Raw genomic sequence first — 24169 nt, forward strand, 5'->3', positions numbered from 1 at the left:
GTCAGACTTTGCATTGAATCTGAAAGGGTTTGGATTTTTTCAGTGATGCTCCTATATATATATATGTATATTCACACTTGTGTTATTCTCAGCTTATATGCAAAAATGTGTTGTTTAGATGATAATTGCTGAGTCCCCTGTCACGGGTTAGCCAGGTTTGTCCAAATCATTCTGCAATGCTCAAGATCTTGGTAGGATGAGAAATGCTACTTTGTGTTTTCAAAACTGGGGTGGAAAACCTAATTCCTTGCTTTTCCCCCATATATTTGAGTCTTGACAAAGACTGGCTAAAATCTTTGCCTTTCCAGGTCTTTATTTTTGGAAGGAAAACATTTCTTATAGTCAGTAATAGGATTGTGTTTATTTGTGGAAATCAGCCTTGAAAGCTGACCTTTGTGTCAAAATCCAGTTTAAACAAGAAATTTGTGATGTGCCCTTTCACGGCTGTTAGGGAAACATCCCAGAGTTGACATTTTTTGATCTTTCCAGCATATATTTTATTACTGGTCAAAATTTCCTGCCTCATTTCAGGGTGTCCCTTTCCTAGCTATTTAGGAAGCATGAAAACCACATCTTTCCTCAAGGATCTGTACAATGTGGGGCACTAAATTAATTAATGTATAAGAGAAATGACCCTATGAATAAGTTAATCCCTTCCAGTGTTTATGCTGTGATGCTAGTGGGATGTTTGCCAGTCTTGAGTCCCCCTTAAAGTCCAAACCAACTAACCCAGCTATGGTTTTTCTCTTGAAGCCTGGCTGGAGCTGTTGGCCAGCTGGTTGCTCCCCACGGCCCAGGGTCGGGCTATGCATGTCCCAAGCCTACCCAAGCATGTCAAGTATCATATGGCAGGTTGGAGCAGCCAGTCAGTGGTAAAAAATCAAAGAGATGGCACCATGGGGAGAACACTTGCAAAACGCCTGCCTCTTCCCATCACTGACACACAGGGAAGGACCCAACTTCCCTTCTTTATATCTGCACTCCAGGCAAGGATCCACTTTCAGGACAAGCCACAATCTCAGGGTACAGAATTCTGTGTTGCTTGAGTGGCTGGAGACCTTTATTTCTTTTCTGGTTCTGGTACCAGGAGGTTATAATTTGGTGTGTTGTCTCTGTTTTGTAAAGCAATACATATACTTCCTCCCTGTGGTGTAGCACCAAAACTAGTACACAGTGGCATTTTCTCTTCATATTTGTAATTCATGGACCTTGGTTCAGCTGGTTTGAGCTGAAAACTGACTGTGAGCTTAATTTATCCAAGCCAGCTTTGAAGAACAGTATTTTTAGGTATCCTTTTACATTTGTTAGGGCATCAAGAGGGAATTACTTCTGTTCTCTTGGGGTTACCGTGTCTAGACAAAGCACTACGGCCCTGGCATCTTGAAAAACTGCATGAAACCAGACCAGGGATTATCCCTGGCACAGGATGCTCTCCCCAGCCTTTTCTTTACACCACCATAGGGCTTCTTTTAAATTATATCATTCTTGAATTTGTTTTAACTGATGCTTTTCACAGCGCTTTTGATATTCCAATACGAAAGAGACACAAAAGAGACACGTGGTTATTTGAGGCATCAAATCAAAGTTAAACAATATTATATTGTCAAGCACATCCAGCATTTAGGAGGCCAATTGCACATCGGTGGCAATTGGCAGATGCTGTGTTCCAGAAAGCTCCTGTAACACTTGCAAGTCACTGAACTGTGTGATTTGCTGGCAGATGAACAGGGAAAGAGTTTTTAGCCTCCGTTTGGCTTATGTTTAAGGTCATCTTTTTGATCCATTTTTCAGCCTCCAGGGCTGCTCGTGTCCCACAAGGCTGATAAAGGAGTTCATGAGCACTGAATAAAGGAAAGACCAGGATATTCCTGTGCTCCAAATTCCTGGGAACTTGCAAGAGGAGAGGAAGATATGAAACAGTTTTCCTGTAGGATTTCCCTGCTAAGCAACATTTTGCTCTTCTGCTAGACCACTGGTTCAAAGCACCATCAGCACTTCATGCCAGGCCCTGCACTCCTTCCGCTCTGCCGTGATGTAAACCACGAGCAGATGGTGCAGTGCAGTGGAAAATCAGGTCTCCAAGAAAGTACAGAGCTGAGAGTCAAACACCCTCAAGCAGAAAGCTACATGGCTTATTTTAGGATAAAATGAAAACTGAGATCTTTGGGCAAAAATAGAATACGCCTTCCACTGTATTTCACTGACATGAACTGCCTCATTCCTTCCCAACTGAGGAAACATCCATCCCTTTGCAGCTGAAGGCTTAGCTCATTTGTTGTCTTTCAGTTCATTGATCCCCTTTCTCAGGGCTTTCACGTGACTGTTCTTTGCTGAACTAACAAGCATGGTTATTGCTGAATTTTCTTTTGTTTTTTACTATCTTGCATACTGAAGGCAAACCTTTTGCAATTTCTTCCCACTTAGGCTGCAGCATGACCCAAATCACATTCATCTTTATTTAAATCCACTGGGGCATAAACATTCAGCTTACATCCATAGGTATGAACATCAAAACTTTAATTCTGGCTTTATATTTGTATATGAAGAGATAAATTGCCCCTGAGAATGTAACCATTTCTTCCATTAAGCCTCATTTAGTGTCTGCAGTCACTGACTTGTGGCCTTAAACTTCCTGACATTCCCTTAACTCAATATGCCCCCATCCTGAAAGCAAAAACTTTTAACTCTGCTCCAGCCAAATTCCAGCTCTTGACATTCCTCTGCTTGCACTGGAGGGCCAGGAGTAACCTCCTTGTGCCTTTGCTGTGCTGTCTTGTGTTAAAGAACTACTGGATTACATCTCGGCTGGCTGCATTTTGGTGACCTAGATCCTGTTCATATGAGCTGAAAGATCACTGAGGAAACCTTGGTATAAAAGCATATCTCAGATTCAAATGAACTGATATTTATCTGGAGGAAAACAACAGGGCCAAACTACTTGGCACTTCTTACTGGTATACCTGAAATAGCTCCCCCAAATTGCTGATGTCTGCTTTCTCTTTATCTGAAGCTGCATCTGCCCAAGCAGCTGTGGTGACCCCCCTCCATACTTTAGATTTCATCTGAAATTTGTGGAGTTCTTCTGAATCCTTCTGAAGGATGTGCCTGACAAGGAAGTAAATTCATTCAGCAGCAGGGCACGGACATGAGCCTTAGATAGATGTAAGACCCCTTCATCATCATCATCATTTATAACAACTCCATGCACCAGGCTTGCTGGAACAAATCCAAGGCTTTGCCAATTATTGAAGCAACAAAGAAGACTTGCCACTCATTGGTAACTTGCCATCCAGCTTTTTGCTTTTTTTTCTAAGGAAAAATAAATGAGCAGTGTGCTTGGAGTCAATTTTTGGTGGTGAATATGAAATCACTGTCTATGCTAATATCAATGGCCCTTTCACTGTAATGTGCTTTACTGTACAGAGGACAAACAGAGTTTCCATGGCAGTGTAAACACAAGCACATACCACACTCCAAAGAGTGACTCACACGTGCTGCAGAGAACAGAGAAAGTTCCTGGTCTTAATCTGAACACATCTGGGAGAGGAGGATGAGATTATCTCACTTCAAAAATATCCTAGAAATATGATGTAAACCAAGAAATGCTCTGAATAATTCCACCTCCTGGCAGATATGAAAGACAAATCCTTTGAAGCTAAAGGAGTAAGACAAGACAGGTAGCAATGTTCAGATCTACAATGAATGTATTCTTAAAATACATACACAGTACATATATACTAGAAGCCAATACAAATTCTCCATGAGCAGTTTATCCCAGTCTGTCAGAGTTACAAGTTTAACTGGTGTGAATGAAGAGTAAGTTCCACAGAAAGAGGAGATGGATAAATCCGCGGTGACTACTTAGTACTGGTACTAAGTACTGGTCAAGGGACAAAAAAGTGTTGAGCCCTGTCGTGGGGGGATGAAATACACACTCAGTAGATATGGGAGCAAGAGTTTTCCTTGGCATGTTTTCTTTTAATTCCAAAAAGTAGAGGTTGGTTTATGACCCCAAACTAGAGACTTTATATCCCTTCATAAGAACCAGTTATTTTCTATCACAGCTCAGAAGGAGGTCTTGCCTACTTCTTTCACTAACCTAAATCCTTCCCAGGACCTACTCTGCCTGCAGAGTATTCAGGTTAATTGTCAAGGGCTGATTTGAGCATGAATATTTCCTTTGGATCTTACTGCAAGCAAAAGCAAAGCAGTGTCATGGCAAAACTGCAAATTCCTCTTGGCTGGGCTGACATGTGAACCTCGACACTTTGACTTCAGTACTTGAGAGTCAATGAGGTAAAATGAGGCCTGAGGATTGCTATTTATACACTGACTCATGGCAGAGTACACAACACACAGCGAGTTTAAATTGAGTTAAGATCTTCCTTGTAAGGGTTAAGGGAAGAACAAAACCTTTCATTAGGTGAACTGATACAGCTGCAGGAGCCTGCCCTAAATCCGACACAGCCCCATGAGTAAGAGCCAAAAGCAAAGGGAGATGGACAATAAATCTGCCAGTCGTGGTGTTGAAGGGTTTCTCGGCATACAGACATTGAGGTGGTTTGGAATCCACCCCTCCAGCATCCCATGGAAAATCAAGCAAATCCCTAGAAACAGCAGCATCTTTATGAATTAGGGAGATGGGTCTGAACGTCTCATTACCAACACATCACAGGCAATAATGTCTGTCTCCAAATCACCTCGGCTGCCCTGCACCATGTGTGCAGTGTCCTTTCCTCAGGGGAGAAAAGGAATAGGTGGGAAAAATAAGAGAGGGGAAGCAGTTGATTGCAATGGCTGTTTTGGGCTGTTTCATCACCTCTTCACTGCCCTTTCCCCATGGGAATAGCCACTCCTGGCTGCTTCTCATTGTCTGTTTAAATCACATCAATTTAAAAGGGTTACGAGAGGCTCTATTTAATCAAATGTTTGCTATGTCCAGGTGTCTGTGCCTGTCTCCTTTCCCAGATGCATCCAGAGATCATTAGCTCATGTCAGAGATTCGCTTCCCCTTGAGGATCAATGATAATATCCACTTAAAAATTAAACAAGAATTGGAATGAGCAGAATGCTTGCAGACTGCTATCCTGTTACCTCTGCTCTGAGGCATAGGTCTTGTCCCTACCTGGCAGAGGTAATCTCTCCAAGCTGAAACTGTTCATCCTGCAGGCCCCACTCTTGCTTGGTACCAACTTGGTACCTTTTGCAGACCCAGCTTTTGATGCCCTTTTTCCCTTTGCCTGTTCTACTCTCCTGACCATCCCCTCCTGTGCTCCAGGCCTCCATTCCCCCTGCCTGGGACTCATCCACCCTCTGCCATGCCCCAAGCTCTGCTTCAGTGCACGTTTGTGCTCCAGTTACAGCTCCTGCTCATGGAGCCTGCGGCAAGGTCTCTATCTCCCATCATTTCCACTCGGAGGTTTTGCCCTACGCTGTTCATAAAACAAATGAACATCTTAATGTTGTGCTGTCCGAAACAGAAATGGCCTCGTGGCGTTAGGAAGGCTGGTGAGCTGCAGAGCTTTACCCATCTGAAGGACAGCTTCATAAACATCATTATTAATCCTTCCTATGTAGGTAAGCGCTATTGAGACACACAGCGTGGGCTCACAGCCTCATTTATAAGGAATAATCAGAAAATAACTGTTAATATTGATAGAAATAACACAAAAAAACAGCCCCTCCTCTCCCCCCGGCCATTCTCCCCTCACGCAGCCCACGCACTCCCGGCAACCAATCAGGGGCCCCGGCGCCCCCTGGCGGTACGGGGCGGGGCTATGTGGGGTTCGCCCAGTGCGCCTGCGCGGTGGTTTGTCTGAGGCACCGCGCGCCGCTCGTTGCTCACCACCCACAAGATGGCGGCGCCCGTAGAGGCGCCGGCGGAGGTGGAGGGCCGGCTCCGAACGCGCGATGTCGTGGTGCCCGGCGGCCCCTCCGACTTCGGGTCGTTGCTGCTGTCGGAGCCGGTGCTGGCGGGGCTGGAGGCGGCTGGGTTCCACAGGCCGTCACCGGTCCAGCTGAAGGCCATCCCGCTGGGGCGCTGCGGCTTGGGTGAGCGGGAGGGCCGGGTGAGGGGCCGGGAGTACCCTGAGGCTTGCGGTGACCTCTGTGGTGGTTCGTTCCAGATCTCATCGTGCAGGCTAAGTCTGGCACGGGTAAAACTTGCGTGTTCTCCACCATCGCCTTGGATGCAGTGCTGCTGGAGAGCACTGCTACGCAGGTGAGCCATGGTACCGGTGAGGGAGCGGGCTTTGCTTTGTGAAGGGGAATCGCTCTTTTGGGACAACAGTGTTATCACCTGTGAGACAGTAGTGTTTGAAATCATCACAGCTCGATGCAGAGCTTTAAGCTATGGAGCCATTCTGAAGCTTTCACGTGTACTTTGACCCTTACAGATTCTGATTTTGGCTCCTACACGAGAGATTGCTGTGCAGATTCATGCTGTAATCACAACCATAGGGATAAAAATGGAAGGCTTGGAATGCCATGTCTTCATTGGAGGGACTCCTTTGAACCAGGACAAAGTCAGGCTAAAGAAGTGCCACATAGCAGTTGGCTCCCCAGGTATGATTGAGCTTCATTGTACTTCAGATGCCACGTGAGAGTTGGCTGTACAGGAGTTGGTGCTTTTCAGATCTGGGTTGAAGTTATTGTTGTAATAGGGGATAGTCTCAAAGGTTTAAGTACCAGAAGCATGCTTTTTTTTAGGGAGAGATTATTCCATATATATATATATTTAGGCTTATTAAAATTAATTGAAAAAAATTGCAAAGACCAACATTAGAACCTTTCAGTTAACATTTGTGAAGTTCCTTTTACTTTTTTACTTATCTTTATTTTTTTACTTATTTCTTCACATGGAGGCCGAATAAAACAGCTCATAGAGTTGGACTACTTGAATACAGCCAGTATCCGGCTTTTCATTCTCGATGAAGCAGACAAGCTGCTAGAGGAAGGCAGCTTTCAGGAACAAATCAAGTAAGAAAAGATTTCTCTCATGTGTTTATCTGTAGATTAGATCCATATTTGGTAGTTATTCCTGTTTCTTTGTCTTCCAGTTGGATTTACTCTTCACTACCGGCCAATAAACAGGTGCTTGCTGTTTCAGCTACTTACCCTGAATCGTTAGCTAATGCTTTGACCAGGTACATGAGAGAGCCAACATTTGTGAGGTTGAACCCTGCTGATCCAAGTCTCATTGGTAAGTACGAGTTCATTTATAGTGATATTGTTATCAATAGGTTAAGAAGAATATACTAAAACCAAAATACATTCCTTTAAATGTTGTGATTCTTCACAGTTTCCCTCCACAGTTGAGTTGATAAGCTTATGAAGTATTTATTTCTAGTATTGATGTATTTAAAGCATGAAGGATGAGTGTTGTTTTCTGTTTTTTTTTTTTCTATCAGTTCAAAAAATATCTCATTGTGTTAAGAAAAACCTGTCCTGTCATTTATTTGGCACATGTGTATCCTTGTTTAAATTTCAAGTCGTTGTTTTAGCTGTGGTGACATGTGTTGGCAGCAGAGTAGCACTGCACATATTCTTTATGAAACCCTTAACCTGATAGGTTGTTTTGCTTTATGCTCAGGGCTGAAGCAGTATTACAAAATTGTGAATTCCCATCCACTTCCACATAAAACTTTTGAGGAAAAAACCCAGCACCTACAGGAGTTGTTCAGCAAGATTCCATTTAATCAAGCCTTGGTCTTCTCAAACTTGCACAGCAGGTAATCAACTTAAAATAAGACCTTTAAAAAGGCATGTTTGAAAGCAGTGGTTGTAATGTCCAGTCATAGGTAAACTTACAGAGACCTTCTGTATGGTCTGAAAGCCTAATACAAATTTCAGATTTGAAATTGCAATATGAAATGCTGAAAATAAAGGGATGCTTTAGCATGAGAATACCTTATGTATATATTGTGATGTCCTTTTGTCCCTTTTCGTCTGTAGGGTGTCCTTGGCTGTAAAGAGTAGCCTATTGTTAAGACACAACAACAGAGGTGGTTAGCTTTGCAGTTTTATTTACAATTAAGGTCTCTTCCAACCCCCAAACCATTCTATGATTTTGTGATTCTGATTTTCATTGTGTATATTTTGTCAGGGCTCAACATTTAGCTGAAATACTGACATCCAGAGGCTTTCCTGCTGAGTGCATTTCGGGTAAGTCCATTCAAAATGTTCAGATTCTATCAAAGTTGTGCATAAATGTGACCTAAAGTAGGAAAGTCAGGATTAAATCTTGGTTTACGTGGCCTCTGGTTAAATAACTAAGAATAGCATTTGAATCTTCGTAGCTCTTTAGGACTTAATCAATGTAAAAATTGATTAATATTAAACTTTATTGTTTTCAAGTTGTTTGAGTCATTTTTATGGATATCCAGATGAGTGTGCTGACTCATTTGTAAGGAGAAAATTTACTTGCATCTGCAGGTTGAAGAGTGTTTCATTAAGGTGCAGTGTTGAATCTAAATATGTTCCATTACTAACTTCCCTGTGAAAAGCTAATAGTTGCCATCTAATGTCTGTTAGACACCTGGAATTTTTACTTCAACAGTTGTTTTCCTTCCATGGCTTATGTTTTTAAGTAAAAAGACATGTAAAGCCATTTGTTGTTCAAGTGGGTTGAATATCTACATAATTGGTTTCTCTTTAAAAGCAATCAAAAGCATTTTTGTTACGGACTTTCTTACTTTCAAGTTTTTGTTCCTTATCTACTCATTTGGGAGTGGTTTTTGAGGAAATTTCTCTCAACCTTATTTCTTACTTCATTTACAGTTGTACAAAGCAATGTTTTCCAGAATTTGAGGGGTATGAAACTGAAGAATGTAATCTGCTTCTCGTTTTTGTCTTTCTAGGCAATATGAATCAAAATCAACGACTTGATGCTATGGCTAAATTAAAGCAGTTCCACTGTAGAGTTCTCATTTCCACAGACTTGGTGAGTTGGTGCTTTATAGCATACATGAGTATTGCAGATGAAGTTATTTCAGAGAATTAGATTTGAAGATGTAAGAAAAAATGATCCCTAGTTTTCATGGTCCAATGAAATATGCTTATTTTCTGTGTAATACTGTAAACTGGCTGGAAAATTGTAGGTGCTTTATTAACAACTGAAAGTTATTACATGAGCAGTTACTTCTGGATGCATTGTACTTAAATAAAGATCATTATGTTCAGCATATTCAATTAGCCATCCCCTTCTTTCCTCATTTTCTCAAGACATCTCGTGGGATTGATGCTGAGAAGGTGAATTTGGTTGTCAACCTGGATGTGCCTCTAGACTGGGAAACGTACATGCATCGTATTGGCAGAGCTGGGCGTTTTGGTAAGAGCACTGATGGGTTTCTTGAGCTTGCACTACAGCTTCACAGGCTCTGGATAGGTAACTGCACTCTGTTGTATCACAGGAACTTTAGGTTTATCTGTAACATACTGCTGCCGTGGAGAGGAAGAGAACATGATGATGAAAATTGCTCAGAAGTGTAATCTTCAGCTTCTTCCTCTACCAGGTATGTTCTGTCCTATGAATGCGGATTTCTGTTGGTTGTTTTCTGCTGCTCAGAGCTTCAGGCAAGTCCACATTAATTTTAACAGAGGTTTTTCATCCTCTGTGCTCGACTCCTTGTGTAACTGCTGCAGTTGGGTGAAGGGTTAGGAAATGAACTTGGTGCATGCCTGTGGACAGGGAGAGGAGCTCTCATCCAGCTGCTGCTTAAGCAACTACATAACTACTTGGGTTGCCAGAAATCTAGTATTAAGCCTTTCTGAGGCTGTAAGATACCATAGGAGAAGGAAGGAATGATTGAAACAGCAGATTTGCTACCCTTGCTTTGCCAGAAGCTGTTCAGCTGGAAATGAAGCGTTTGCTGCCTTGCATGAGTTCTAGTTTTTTACCTGCTTAAGGAGGATATGAAAAGTGGGTGACAAGTAATGCAGTGCTGTTTGTCTTGATCAACTTCTTGATGCCTTCCATGAAGAAAAGTTCTTAGCCAAAAAGTTATTTGAGCTTTTGCAGGGATGGAAGGGCGGGTCAGTTTCTAGCTCTAACTTAATGTGTCTTAACATTTGCTGTTTTGTGTTGCTTTACTGTGGTGCTCATCTGAGTTCTGGAGGGAAGGATGCATTAACTGAGTGCCTGCTTGTTCTCTTGAGCAGAGCCCATACCTCCTGGAATGATGGATCAGTTTGAAGATGGGAAGGTAGAAGTCAAACCTGTCATACATACAGATGCTTCAGTGAATTCTGACACTGGGTGTCTTAAACCAGAGGAGCCAGCACAGCAGCCTGTCCGAAATAGTTTTCCAGAGGTGCGCCAGCCTTTCTCTAACCTTCCAGGTGATAATTTTTCTGTAGAAAGGCCAAAAAAGGCTCCAAAGCAAAAGCAGATAAAGTGCACAAATTCTGCAAATACAGACAAAGGTGGCAGTAGAAAACCCCAAAGTTCAAGTAGTGGCACAGAACAAAGGAATCAAGTCAAAACCGTCTCCAGAACTGATGGACAATATAATGCTCAGGCTGCAGATGAGGAGGCCTTAAAAAAAAATCTTCCCAGAATTCCATGCTTGTCTTCTTTCAAAAACACACCCAACCATCCCTGGAGCTTCTCAGAGTTTGTTGAAGACTATGAGTATTTCATCAAAGAAGGATTAGATAGAGAGGTAGAAATTTTAAGGAGCTACTCAGGCCCTGGAGAACAATGTGAGCTCCCCAAAAATGGTGATGTAGAGTGGAAAGAGGTGGGACCTTACCCAGAGATGGTAGCAAATGGTAGTGTGTCTGGTGACAGTGATGATTCTTACAGTTCCACAGCTGCTTCCACTAGCAGGGAAGATAACTCTGGCTTTGAAGATCTTTCAGATACACGGGAGAAGGGTGCGAATGCTGTTCCTCTAGTGCGTCAGGGTCGTGCAGGTTTTTGCCCTACACCAGAGAGGCCTCGGAAGCTGTCGCAAGTCCCGAAGCAAAATCAAGTGAAAAAGAAAGTTCTGAAACAAAATGCTAAACAAAAGCAAAGCCGTGATCATCACTTCCCTAGTTCAGGCACAAGAACAACTGAAGATGACTCCTCCTGCAGCTCTTGGGATGACGGTGCTCCTGCTGAGGATTGGGATTACAAAAGATACTGGAAATCTTATTACCAGGCATGGCAAAACTACTATGCTGCAGTGTCTCAGTACACAGAAAGTTACAGACAGTTCAGGTGGATGAGTGCCTATCATGCCAATGCAGCCTATTTTCAGGAACTGCTGAAAAGTGATTGATGTGTTCACGCTGCCATTGGGGTGGCTGGTTGGTACAATGAGGGGACACTATCTGTGGAAACAACTGCTGGTCTAGAAGTACATTGACAAATGGATGTGTTTTAAGTTTGAAGAAACCTTGTCTTTTGTCTAGGTAAATGTCTTCCATGCATTCCAGTGCTAGTGTTATGAGGTTTTTAATAAAAGGAAATGAAAGAGCTGGATGTTCAGTTGCAATCTTGACAATGCAAAGTAAACCAAGGAAGAGAAAAGGCAGCCACTTGCACCTAAGAAACTTCAGTAAGGAGAAAATATAAACGAGTGCCAGTTTTATTTGCTTGACTTATTTTCCATGTGACTTTAAGGTGAAGACGAATTCATGGTGAAGGCTATATGGTCTGTTTATAGCTGGAGATAATTTCAGTTTCTATAGTTTTCTTATTAAACACCAACGACTGATTCTGTACCACTTAGGAGGCAGAGTGAAACCTTCATCTGAATGTCTGTATTGCTAATTTCAGTCTGCTTAATTAACACTGTGTAAATAACATTTGTCTAGGTGGGTGTATGGCACAGAGTGCAATAGAGGATGGTTTAATTACGTAGAAAACGTGCAGCAGTCATAATTGGTCTGTCCCTGTGGGTGCAGCAATATCAGGCTTGCTACACTTACAGGAAAGCTTTAATTAGAAATGAAATTACCTGTCAGGACTAAAACTAATTGGCATTTCCTGTGGCTTGCAGTGCTCTGTATGTAGATGTATCCCGAAGCAGGATGAGGAGAGTGCTGCTTGCTTCTGGGTACTGAGCCTTTGTTAACTCTGTGCTAATTTTGAAACTTCATCTTCTGGCTTTGGTATGTTTGGGATCAGAGAGATGAATTCCTTCTAGTTTCTTTGATTTCTCAAAGTTTAGAAGAGCAGATACAGTTTGTGTGGGGTTTTTTTTTTGGCGGAAGGCTGGAATTTTCTTAGTAAAAGCTTCCTTCCTACCTGCCATGAACCGTACTTCCACTGAGACTTGCTGCTTTAATTTGGTGAAATGGGTGTCTTCAGGAATGCTTGGTTGTTCACCTTCAACAACTTTGAAATTCATTTGGAGGAACAGAGTATGTTTTCACTCAGCTTGCATAAATCACTCGCTGCCTGAGATTCATAATGTTCCTGCATAATTCCCTCTGCAAATCCCGTGCTGTCCCTGGCAGCACTTCCACCCTTCTTGTGGAGTGGTGGGCCTAAACTTTATACCGTGCAGTTCAGGCTCCCTTCACTGCACAGGGGAACTAAGATTGATCTAGCTCAGGAGTGGCACAGAAATGCAGCCCAAGCCTGGCGAGCAGGGGGCTGCAGGTGCTGTGTTGTGTTCTGCAGCGGGGTGATGCTGGCCCCTCGTGGGTGTCAGCCTTTACTGCAAGAGGAGAAAGTACCCTATCACCTTGTCTGTTCAGCTCTGATTCAGTGGGTGTTAGAGGCCACCTAATAGGAAATGTGAATTTCAGCTTGATGAATTTTAAAAATTTGAATTAATACCTCCTAAGGGGCAGTTTCTGTTTTGTGGTTGGAACAAGCTGGGCCTGTCTGCAACACAGAATGCAGGACTTTGCCCTAAACATAATTGCCAAGATGAGATTGCCCTGTTAAAGGAAAGGCACAAGATGTGCTTTTTGAATATATCTTGTTAGGAGTATGGTTCCTTCTCCACTATTTTCTCCTGCCTTACTCCTTCTGTGTCACAAACCACCCCAGGGAGGGAGCTCATCTCGGTTTTGCCTGCACAGTTTGAGATGGCCAAGAGGTAGGATTTTGCTTCCAAGATGAATTTTGTTGCAGCTCGTAATGTTCAGAAGGAGGACACTATAGGAGATACGCTTAGGTATCTGCATTATTGCCCTCCTGTAACATCTCTGACATCCTGCTGTTTTATTCATAGTTGCTTAAGTAGGAGTTATTACTGTTTAAATGCAAGTTGAGTAGCTTAGGCTAAAACCCAGAGTTCTCCAAAAGAATCTCCCAGATTTTTTTTTTTTAATAAGAAATCTACAGCAGCATCTTGGTATTTGTGGCACATACTCTGTTTAATCCAGATTGGATACATCAGGTACAGCAGTGGCACAAGACTCAATACTGTAAATGATATACAAGTTTCAACATATGCACTACAATTCCAAAAGAAGACAACAGGAAACTTGGTTCTTCTAGAAAGTTGTTCTCAAATGAAGCTACCTGCAGTTGTATACAGTACATTTTGTATCTGTCCTCTGATGTTTGTAAGCAAAGCCCATTTATAGTACGAAAATAGAAAATAATAAGGTTGAGAGCTTCTCCTAACATAAAACTTCTAAAGAAAACACCATTGCATTGGAATGCCTCACTTGATTTATCAAAAATAGACCATCACACATGTTTTGTAAGATACTTCATTGGTCCGAGGAGCCAGAGGGAGCTCCCACTCATAGTTGCAACAGAACAGAGAAGAGCATTTGGTGTGGTTGGTTAACTTCTCACCCAGACAGCTGTGTGACTTCTGTGACTAGCACTAGGTTAAATCAGAATGAAAAGAAACACATGCACACGTATACACACAAAGTAACAGACTACTGACTGAGAGGGAAACTCGAGAAGGAATTTTCACAAGCTCTTTGTCACCTGGTCTTTCGACTGTTCCACCTGAAGTTTTTCTGGCACAGTTTTGCATTCTGAGCATGAGTAGCAGTACTTTTCTGGTATGCTTTCCCCAGTATTCTCTGGTGTTTTGTAGGTGTTCATGAATTGAGCTTCACTTACTGAAGGAGGAGGTATTAAATTCTCTACAGCTTGGGTAATTGGCAGAGAGGTGAAATGACTTCTTCGAGGTCACTTAGTGATTCATCAAGACAGGAGTAGAACACAGGTTGCTAGAACACAGATGCTGACTCCTAGCTCTAATCAGCATGCACACTGCCTTCTGTTGGCTTTTAAAGTTTTAGAAAGTCTAAACCTTTATGAAGATTGTTTCTGGCATCATTAAATGTGAAGCCTAAAAACTCGAGCTCTGAAATCATGTATCTAGTGCACTTGCTCAAAGTGTTGGAGAAAAATAAGTGTTCTCTTTTTTTACTCAACTAATATACATTTGATCGGTAAATTATATGGAAAAGGTATATTAATCACCTATACCATTTACCTTAAAAACAAAATAAAGTCTTCAGTTCAAAGCTGCTGATATTCACAAGTCATCCATGAATGCTGACTTTGTAACTCTGCCATAGACAAAATATTACAGGATCCAAGGGATGGTGCAACCCATAAATGAAAGGTGATTTTTAATTCACTGAATTTGTTGTATAATACATGTAAGGTACAACATGTTTACAACCTCTTTACTTAAAAAAGCAAACTATTTTAAGAAACGTTGCTTGCTTTAGCTGGGATTAATCTGATTTTCATGCACACACCTGAAGCTGTCTAAACTAGAATGAGAAATGCTGGTTTGCAGTTTGTATTACTATTTCAGGTTAAACAAGCAGCATTGATTCAAATTTGGTATTTCTGTAAAGAAAGATGTATTTTGAATTCCCTGTTAGCTTTATTCCATGCTAAAGCTGTAATTGTTGCTTAGTTCACCTTTCCCCAGTTCACTTTTAACAATGATAATTATTCGACAGACAAAAGTAGTCTCTGGGATAAGAATTCTTCTCTTGGTAGGCAGCTAATTTACAATGTGTTGAGGATGTACAATGGGAGCAAGAGAGGAAAAATAAGGAAGAAATTATGACTGAACAGCAGGGGAAAAATCCTTGGCATTAAGATCTATCAGCCTGAAATAAGCTCTCCAGGGAAGCAGTCAAAGTCCTTGGAGAGTTTTAAATCTGATCTAGAGAAAGTAACACTATCTATTGCAGTGAAGGATCTTGTGCAGGCAGAGGAGGGACTGCTTTGCTTAATTCTTTCTGTGGCCTCATCTTTGTGGGTGTCCCTAAGATCTTTTAAGGAAAATGGTAATGAAAGGTGGGTTTCAGAAGGACTAGGTTGAAGTCAAAGCCTCGATGCAGAAGCTATTTCTCATCATTCTTCACCAATTGGGTGTGATTCCTTCTATTAGCAGCCTAATGCCAGGTGTGGAGAGAGTAAATCTACTACTAGAATATGCTGAAAACCTGTGAAAACAGGTTTCCTTCAGAAAAGTTTTTGGAAAGGGAAAAAATGTCTTGCTCCTGTGATATTTTTAATATTGCTTTATGAAAGACTGAAAAAATAATCCACTTGCTTTTTGTGCAAACAATCTGTTTTTATTTATTCTTAATGAACTTCTCTAAAACTATAAAAAGTGGTAAGGAATTAGAGGGAGGGGAAAGGCTTTTGAAAGGAACTGCCAATGTACTAGAGACACTCTGTTGAGCAGTCTTACTGATCAGGCTGCTTTATACCACCTGCCTTTCAGAAAGGTGTCAGGACTAGAACCTACCTAAGTTGCTGGATGCCTTTCCACCTGGATGCTTTTCCACCACAGCTGGAGAAGCCCCCTTCCTTCCATGTGCATCAGGACTGAGCAGGATTGCAGGGGTACGTGCTGGTTTGTATATCCGTGTCATTGCGTGTGTGTGGCCCTGGGGAAGGGCAAAGGGGTGCTGGTCAGGCAGGGCAGCACTTGGCAGTCCTGGAGAGAACAGCCCGAATCCTTCAGTTAAAGTTTTGGCCAAGGAATTTTCAGGAGTGACTTATCTCAGGAATCATAGAATCAATTAGGTTGGAAAAGACCTTTAAGATCATTTAAGTCCAACTGTTCCCCAGCACTGCCAAGGCCACCACTAACCTGTGTCACTAAGAGCCCTGTCTACATGGTTTGGGAACAATTCCAGGGATGCTGACTCCACCACTGCCCTGGGCAGCCTGTTCCAGTGCCTGAGCACCCTTTGGGGAAGGAATTGTTCCTTATACCGAATCTAAACCTCCCCTGGTGCAGCTTGAGGCTGTTTCCTCTTGTCCTATTGCTTGTTATTTAGGAGAAGAGACCGATTACCTCACTATAACATCCTTTGGGATGGTTGCTAAATCAGTTTTTAAATTGTGAAGATGGTTTATAAGTTGCTGTTTCACTATTACAAAGAGCCTTGCAGTTTAGTAAAGCTAATTGCCTCCCGTCATTGTGGGAATAAGAGGGTGTAGTGCAGCTCCCATGCTCTTCCATTCTTCCCCGCGTTCCGTTTGAAGGATGCTGTGTTATGCCCTATCAACCACTGATCCAGTGGTGAGAGATTCTTGTCTTTGCTGTTTCTGTGAATGCACAGTGCTCTCATAATGAGGATGTAGCTGTGTTGGGCAATGCAGGGAGGTTTTGTACTAGCATATTTTCAAGAGCTTTCAGAAGCATTACTCAGTCTACTTCAAATCAGTGTATAAAGGGAGCTAATGCATTCATTAAAAATATTTTTAGCCCTGTTCCTCTAAGCTCAAACTGCCTTAATTTTGTCTGTCTTTATCTTCTGAAGGTCTGTGCTGAGGTACTGACTGCATGGGGCAGCACCTGCTAAGTTAATGGTAGAAGAGGCAAGCCATATATTTTTGAGCAAGGATAACAATGATTCCTCTTCTGTGGAAGAGAACAAAGGCCATGGCTGTCTTGACAACCTGAGCCCAAGAAGCCACGGGCTGGCTTTCCTGCTTATTTATTTTTTTATCTTCCTCTTAAAAATGTGTGTTTTTTTTTTTTTCTTTCCAAAAAGCATCTGGATTGATGGCAATTAAACACACCAATAGTGCTCCAGGCAAGGGCTGCTGTGATTGCTATTTACAGACAAATGGGTGCAGAGAGATGAAGTGGTTTGTTTACCACTCCACAGTAAATCAGGAATAAGAAAGGCAGCACTGAGAGTCCATGGTGAGTCCCTGGCTCTTTGTAATCATGTACTCCTGCGCACTGGAAGGAGCACTGTGCCCAGTCAGCATGGTCACATTTAACCCTCATTCTGTGCCAGTGTTGATGAGGTTGCAAGGTGGTGAATGGTGGAGAGCAAGGCCTCTGATCTACAAGAATGAGGGTGTTCAGATGGGGAGCAGGTGATGACAAATAATGAAATTAAAGCAAAGAATAAATTAAAACATCAAGAAAAACTCAATTGTGGTAAGATTAACTGCAGGATAACCTCTTACAGGAAGCAGCAAAGGCCAAGCGGTTCAATCATTTGAAACAGGACTAGATGTAGTTTTGGATAACATATTACAGCACTGGAATAAATGACTATAAGCTGGTGCAGCTACTGAAGGCTTAGCCATAGCCCTAATATTCCTAGGATGTGGTAGGTTTCCAAGGAGGCTATTGAGTTAATGCATCAGCCATCCGAGTCTGTTCTCTAGACTAGGTTAGGAGTGCTAATAAAGCACATTGCTAGCTTGCATGTTTAAGTCAGCATGTAGGTCTATTTATCTATCTATACATGTATGTGTCTATTTATTTATATGTGTATGCATGTATATGTGTATATAAATATTACATCAGGATAGATTATGACAGATGTTAAAAAAAAAGCCATCCCTTTGCTGAATCAGCGTAAAACATGCTTCATGTAGTTCTTTTAACTCCAGTGTTGGTAAAATCACTGTTCAGAAACAGGACAATTAAAATATTCACTTATTATCTACAAGCTGTTGGGTGCATCACTATTCCTGGGTGTGTGTAGGGCCTTGAAGGGGCATTTGTGCATGACCACAGTAATTAGCCATAGTGTATGGGAGATGGGAAGCTGGGTGATGGTGTTCCTCACTCTGGCCTTCGTGGGTCCTACCTGGTATAAAAAAGGGACTTTAGAAAGGCAAAATGGAAGGAAAATGTTAATGGGGGGGGGGAGGAATCAGTTGTTTCAGAGCCATTTCCTCACAATAAATCATTCCTAGAAAGATCTCAGAAAGAGGTGAGGGGACTGACTGCAGCTTAGTGAGAAGTGTCAGCTCCTTGGCAGTACCACACGGTGTTGCTGCAGGTTTTGGTTCACTGGAAGTGTGTGACTTTTCCTAAACTAAGTGTAGAACTGCAAAAAGAAATTGCTGTCTGTACCACACTTGATCAAGCGTTTTCCAAACTCCAGTAATACTCCCCCTTCTCAAGTGGATGCATGCTATAGATCTTATGTTGGGACTGGAGAAATAAAACTGCAAACCTAGTCTACCCCCAAAATCAATGCAACCCAGAAAGCCATTGGAGACAGCTGGAGCCCTAAGACTGTGAAAAAGCCAAATACCTCTCTGTCCATGCAAGATATTTGGCCCTGGGGTTAATTATTATCAAGTATAGATCCAGAAATTATTTGGCTACTATTTACAATAGGTTGTATATCCAGTGCTAGCAAAGAAATTGACCTAGAGAAACCAAAAATGAAACCCCATGGGCATACATTACAAGAAACCTCTGTCAGCCTGATGAAGGCGTGATGCAGTTGAGCTCGGTGCTTTCTCATTCTTTGCCATTTGTGTGTCCAGGATTAAAAATGAATCCTACCTTGGTTTTTATTGTTTTCCTGTTTAAAAATACAGAACTGGTAATCTAGTCACACTCTTACAAGTAAGTGATAACAAAATCAGAAAGCAGATCCCCCTGTGGGACTAAAACTCTACTAAAGCTTGTCTTTTTTTGTTTTCTTGTTGGTTTTTTTTTTGTTGCACAAATATGTTTTCACAGACAATAATTAGCAGACAAACACACTGTTTGCAATTGCACTGTATTGACTTAAAAGGCGGATACAAAATTGGCTAAATAAAGAATGCCATCCAGGGTGGAGTAGGTGTGTGTGTGTGCCCATGGGTGTGCTGACACGTGCTTGTGTTTTCCTACTGTGCAGCCAATGGACACATGCTCTGCTCTGGGTAACTCCAGGGTTGTGCTGCACACTCGCACGCACACACACACACACAGAGGAATGGAATAGGTTTCTGTGCCAGGTGGCTTCTTTGTCTATAGCTTTTCCTATAAAAGAAAAAAAAACCAAAATGTGAAATTTTGGTTGGTTTAAAGGTTCTGCTCCATGAAGAAAAAAAATTTCACAAAATCCATTGTTTTTCACCTTTTCAGTCATTTCCTCATGAATAAATATTATCCATTAAAAACCTTTAAAAAGGTGCTGCGATACACAGTGTTATATTCCCATTTTCTTTATTGACTCTCTTGTTGCCATGATGATCTTTTCCCTCCAGTCTCTGCAGGTGATTTTTGCCCTGTACCATGGCACAACCCGCTCTCAATGCAGGTTTTTCCTTTAACCAGCCTCTTCCTCCCTTTCCTAATCCTTCCTCAGTCCACAGCATGACACGAGTCTGGAGAAAGCTGCCTCGTTAGGTCTCCATTGCTAATTCGATGACAAAATGTCAGGTTGGTCCATCCAGGCACAATTTGCAGCAAGAAAGGAACATGGAGGTGTGGAGGGAGAGGGTCACTGGTCTTCCAGCCTCCTTCTGTGCATGAGACGTCTTACAAGGCAGAGACCTTGACTATGTTGCTTGTGGTGGTGGTGGGAATGTTCGTGGCGTGGCCAGGACTGCTGGGTGGAGGTCTGCTCTCACCTTCTGGCGTGAGTGCCGGCGGCGTGGGGATGCTGATGATGGCTGTTGTTATCTGGGCAGTTTTGCAGTTCGGTCTCAGCCCATCATCTGATTTCATGTTGAGACTGGAACGACTAGAAAACAAATTTAGTGTTTGGCTTTTGTACTTTTCTGGAACCAGACAGCAGAGGGGATGCGAATGGGACTTGTTCTTAACGAGCATCTTATTCCTCTGAACTAAGGGTACTGAAATATTCAGGAGGCTCCACTTAAATGTTCCCCCCAGTCCCTTCAAGGCATCATTTATTTCTACCCAGATTATACTAAGCTGCTTTAGTATTCCCCAAAGTTAGGATACAGCTTTTCACCGGGTAAATTGTTCTATGTTTCTGTTTCATTCTTGCATAACTCTAGTTTACTTAAGAGGACATCTAAATGTATTGTCCTGTGCACTGCATCTTGTCAGAGCACAGGTAGCTCTTTCTGAGAAAGAGGTGTTGTCTTCCTTGCATTTCAAATGCCTCTTTCAAATTCACTGTCCCTTGATCTATTCTATTTTCTTTTGCATCTCTCTGCAGTAGTTTCAGTGATCTGGCAGCTGGGAGCATTCTTACTAGATCTGCATCAATTGCATCCTATAATTAATTACAGAGAGGAAAATGATAGGTTGGTTTCTGTGCATCTGCACAGCTACAGGAGTCTGCTATTACCAGCCCAACATGTTCATTTTAAACACAAGGCCTGTCCTTTTAAAATGTAAAGCTCCCAGTTGGGAAGCTATTGCTGTTGTTATCTCAGAGTGACTCACCAAGAGGATGTTTCTGGATCGCTCAAGCATCCCAAGAACACTGCAGAACCCATTCTGCTCCCCGGTTGCCTCAGTCACAAGCTGAGAGTGGGGCAGTCTTAGGGACTGGGTGGTTCTGCCAGTGGTAACCAGTACACCCAGTTAGTTGCATTCCACATGAAAAACAGTTCAAAAGCTTTTCTTCCTCTCTCCATTCTTACAGTTTGGAAAGCAAGTGAAATAATGAACAGCATTGACCTGTAAAATATCACTGACATCTGACCCACTGAAATCACAGAATCCCAGAGTGGTTTATGGTAGACGGGACCTTAAAGCTCCTCCAGTTCCAACCCCCTGCTATGGGCAGGGACACCTTCCACTAGAGCAGCTTGCTCGAAGGCAGAACATTTGACATTCCCCTGAATTACAAGTGCTGGTTTAAGCCATTGTCATCTTGAAACTGCAGTAGCTAGAGACTTGTATTGTGTGTATTCATTCATAATTTTTTCTCTGAACCGCCATTCTGACTTCAGCCTGGCACAAAGTAATCGCTTGCTGCCCTAAAGGCAGCTTCGTTTCAGTTTCTAGAGCCCTTTGATAGGAGTGGGAAGAAGAATGGGAAGCTCAAAGCCAGTCTATTGTACAAGAAGCTTAATGGGCTGGGGGGGATTTATAAAGTAATTTAATATGTACAAGGAAGGTATGGTGAAGAAAAGATATATATATATATATATATTTCATCAAGCTATGTATAAAATGAAAATTGTAGGCTTTTCTATTAAGAGCTACTTCTTCACCTGTGTCGCTAATGGCTTTTTAGCTGAGAGCTACTAAGACACCATTGTGAAATTCCTCCTTATTTGTTTCCCAGTGATGCTTGATGCTTACAGTTGTGAGACTTTAGGGGAGTGAAAGTCAATGGTGTGACCCTGCTGTGGACCCTGTCCGTGTGTACAGCTCTCTAGCAGCTTTTGCTGACAGACACTCATTAGCCAGCTGCCTCAGTTCCAGTAAAGGTTTGGGCTATTTGGGAGGTGGGCTGTGAAGTGGTCCTGCACCAGCTTTGGTGGGTAGCTCACAGCTGGGAGCTGCTGATTAGCCCTTCCAAGGCAGGGTCAGCTGGAATTCACTTTTCTGTGTCCAGTCTGGCCAGAGAAGAGCTGCACTAGAGTCTAGCTTTGACCTGGCTCTTCCCAGGAACAGTTAGGAGCCACTTTCTTTGGGTTGTAAGAGAGAGAGAAGCAGAGATGCTCCCAGCACTGGACCCCTCTCCCTGGCTGGAGCAGAGGCCTGCAAGAACATCCAGTTGGATAATGTGCTTCAGAGGTTTGCATGCAGTAGTTAGCAGCAAGAGCCTACTTACTGTACCTTGTTGTAAGGGAGGGCTGCTCGCTGCACTGGATGTGGATGGTGCTGAGCTCCTGCATGCTCCGCAGGCGAGTGGCCGGCACACTGGAGTTGGGCAGGTGAGTGGTCTTCTTGTTACGGCGAGAGCAGCAGGAGGTGGTCAGGCCGTGGTGACTTGACAAGGAGGGGCTCCGAGAAGAAGGATAGTTCTGCATTGAGCTCTCCATGCAGTTCTGCTCGAACAGTTGCTCGTCTATGAACTCGTGGTTCTGGTGGAGGAAGAAACAGTGCCATTACTCTCTGTGCCACAGCAGCTTGTTTTCAACGGCACCTTTTGCTCTGCGGGTGGGATGTGTCAGCCCCTTGGCTGTGGGAGGTGTTCTCTGCCTCTCTGCCTGAAAATATTTGCACTAGGTGGATCTTAAAAAAGAAATGACTCTGCCCTTTCACTCAGTGAACCAAGAGAAGAGTTTGCTCTCCTGCATCAGTAGGGGAATAAAAGAAGCTGTTGCTATTACAGAGGCATGATAGTCTTGTCAGTGCTGCCTTGCTTATGTAGTCTGAGATAGCTAATATATTGTGTTCAAATTTCATTTCTGTGTCTGGATTCCAGAATTGGCTTCAGAGTCTGCAGTGGTTATAACCACATGGCTATGAAACCCAAGAGGAGATTCACACTCCTTTTTCTTTGTGCCTGGGTCCAGAATTGGCTTTTATTTCGATGACCATCTTGGCACATTACTTAACTGCAGGATGTTGCTTGTATCAGCTGTTGGGTTCAAAGCATACCTGCGGTTTGTGGGGTGCTATTAGCTAAGTGGAAAGAAACATGGCAGGTGAGAGTGGGAAGTGTGAGGGGAAGGAAGTTCAGAAAGCTGAATCTGTCAAGAGCTTTTGTGCTAAGAAATCCTGAAAGAAAGAACTCGTATGTGTGTGTGAATACCCAAGTAATTCTAGTGAACATACTTTATCCAGTCCCTCTCAGCATCAGAAAGGATGGGAAACAAAAGAACCATGGTGAAGGCAGGCATCAGTGTTCACTGATACAATAACAACTCACAGGAAACGAGCACTGGATAGCCAAAAACAGCCACGTGCACAAACTCCCAAAGACAAGACCAGGACCAAGAAAGGAAGCAAACACTCTCCAGACACGTGACAGAGACCATAGAGAAAACATTGAATTAAAAAGGAAGTACCTTGATGGTGGAAGTTCGTACAGATAACAGGGGATCATCCACAAGATAGGACAATCCCTACGGGACAACATGCCAACAAAAGATAAAAACACCATTGATTGTCCATACCAGCATTCTGAAGTTTAGTCCCAGCACTGCATCTATTGCCTCAGCATTCCAGCTGGCTTGCTCAAGTTTGAATGGGCAACAGCACCTTCTCTTTACCAAACCTTGCCTGAATCAGACCCCTTTGTTCCTTCCTTCGCTTTTTAACGCTATATTTTTGGAAACAGAACAAAATTGGTAACAACTTTATTGCTTTGATCGTTTGGGAGCTGAAGGCAAAGGAGAACAAGGTTTCAGCTGCTGATTCACAAACAGTGAATTGGAATTGTATTGCCATTGGGTCACCAATGGATACGGGTTGTGAGCATACTCTGTGAAAACAGAGAAGAAAGGTTTGGGCTGAAGGACTGGATCTAATGCACTTGGCATTTGGAGAAGACATGGCATGTAAATGTCCATACTCAGTCTGAGAGTTGGAACGAGTGGAAAACAACTCCTTTTGTTTGAGCATACTCCATCTGTTGTGTTAATGGGACAAAGTAGTCTCAGTTATGGCAACTAGAAGTACTTTAGGGTCACTTTATCATCTGACACACCAGATTTGGAAGCTGTTCACAGCCACTGGGTTGTAAGGCTGTATGCTAGTGATGACCACAGATACCATAACAATAAACGTCCTTTTAGAATCCTTCGGCCTAGTTTAAGGAAAGGTGAATTGCCCATTGAAACAGGTTTGCAGCCGTGGTACATTCCTCATTCCATTCCTGCAACTTGGTCACAAAATGACTCTTCAGAGTTGAAAAATTCTTTTGCTATGATTTGAATTTTGGGAGGAGAACTGTTCAATATATTTTAATTGATTATGTGAACTACAGAATTTCCACACAAGCTGACTGAAACTATTTGGATTGATAATTCCAGACCAGAATCTAAACTTGCTGTGTGAATTGATGCAACATCATGGTAAGAACTGCCTGAAAAATGTGGGGAAAAACACATTAAATACTGTGCAGATTCTCCCTGTAGGTTTCAATTAAAAAT

General features: G+C 42.6%; 3 protein-coding genes and 1 long non-coding RNA gene across 8 annotated transcripts in view; 1 reads left to right on the plus strand and 3 right to left on the minus strand.

The window, feature by feature from the left end:
* Positions 1 to 24169, minus strand: part of RHOC (ras homolog family member C) — a 415761-nt gene that overhangs the window by 15817 nt on the left and 375775 nt on the right. The window lies entirely within an intron of this gene.
* LOC133217584 (uncharacterized) lies at positions 1563 to 5248 on the minus strand. Its single transcript, XR_009726900.1, has 2 exons — positions 5095 to 5248; positions 1563 to 3309 (listed from the first exon to the last, which is right to left on the minus strand). It is a non-coding gene; the product is annotated as an uncharacterized LOC133217584 (long non-coding RNA).
* On the plus strand, positions 5810 to 11521 carry DDX20 (DEAD-box helicase 20). Its single transcript, XM_061363043.1, has 11 exons — positions 5810 to 6051; positions 6126 to 6220; positions 6396 to 6564; positions 6864 to 6978; positions 7059 to 7201; positions 7592 to 7730; positions 8105 to 8163; positions 8859 to 8941; positions 9223 to 9328; positions 9411 to 9512; positions 10159 to 11521. Exons 1-11 carry the CDS (start codon positions 5856 to 5858, stop codon positions 11262 to 11264), a joined length of 2313 nt encoding a protein of 770 aa, XP_061219027.1. The 5' UTR covers positions 5810 to 5855; the 3' UTR covers positions 11265 to 11521.
* KCND3 (potassium voltage-gated channel subfamily D member 3) overlaps positions 12199 to 24169 on the minus strand; it is a 128460-nt gene continuing 116489 nt past the window's right edge. For 4 of the 5 annotated variants that reach the window (XM_061363046.1, XM_061363047.1, XM_061363044.1 and 1 more), the window contains 3 exons: positions 23084 to 23140; positions 21906 to 22153; positions 12199 to 19884 (listed from right to left, as the gene is read on the minus strand). In XM_061363046.1, coding sequence (XP_061219030.1) covers positions 19680 to 19884; positions 21906 to 22153; positions 23084 to 23140 — 510 coding nt within the window. In that variant the 3' untranslated portion in view covers positions 12199 to 19679. The remainder of the gene's footprint in view (positions 19885 to 21905; positions 22154 to 23083; positions 23141 to 24169) is intronic. The other variant, XM_061363048.1, reaches the window with a different exon arrangement.

This window comes from Neopsephotus bourkii, unplaced genomic scaffold (genome assembly GCF_033783945.1).
Source record: "Neopsephotus bourkii isolate Nb327-2 ecotype Australia unplaced genomic scaffold, CSIRO-AGI_Nbou_v1 NB_1139, whole genome shotgun sequence".
Lineage (NCBI taxonomy): Eukaryota > Metazoa > Chordata > Aves > Psittaciformes > Psittacidae > Neopsephotus > Neopsephotus bourkii.

Coding starts and splice junctions, on each gene's coding strand:
- DDX20 (XM_061363043.1), top strand. CDS start 5,856: ATGGCGGCGCCCGTAGAGGCGCCGGCGGAGGTGGAGGGCCGGCTCCGA. Junction 6,221..6,395: donor TGGAGAGCACTGCTACGCAG/GTGAGCCATGGT, acceptor TGACCCTTACAG/ATTCTGATTTTGGCTCCTAC. Junction 8,942..9,222: donor TTCTCATTTCCACAGACTTG/GTGAGTTGGTGC, acceptor CATTTTCTCAAG/ACATCTCGTGGGATTGATGC.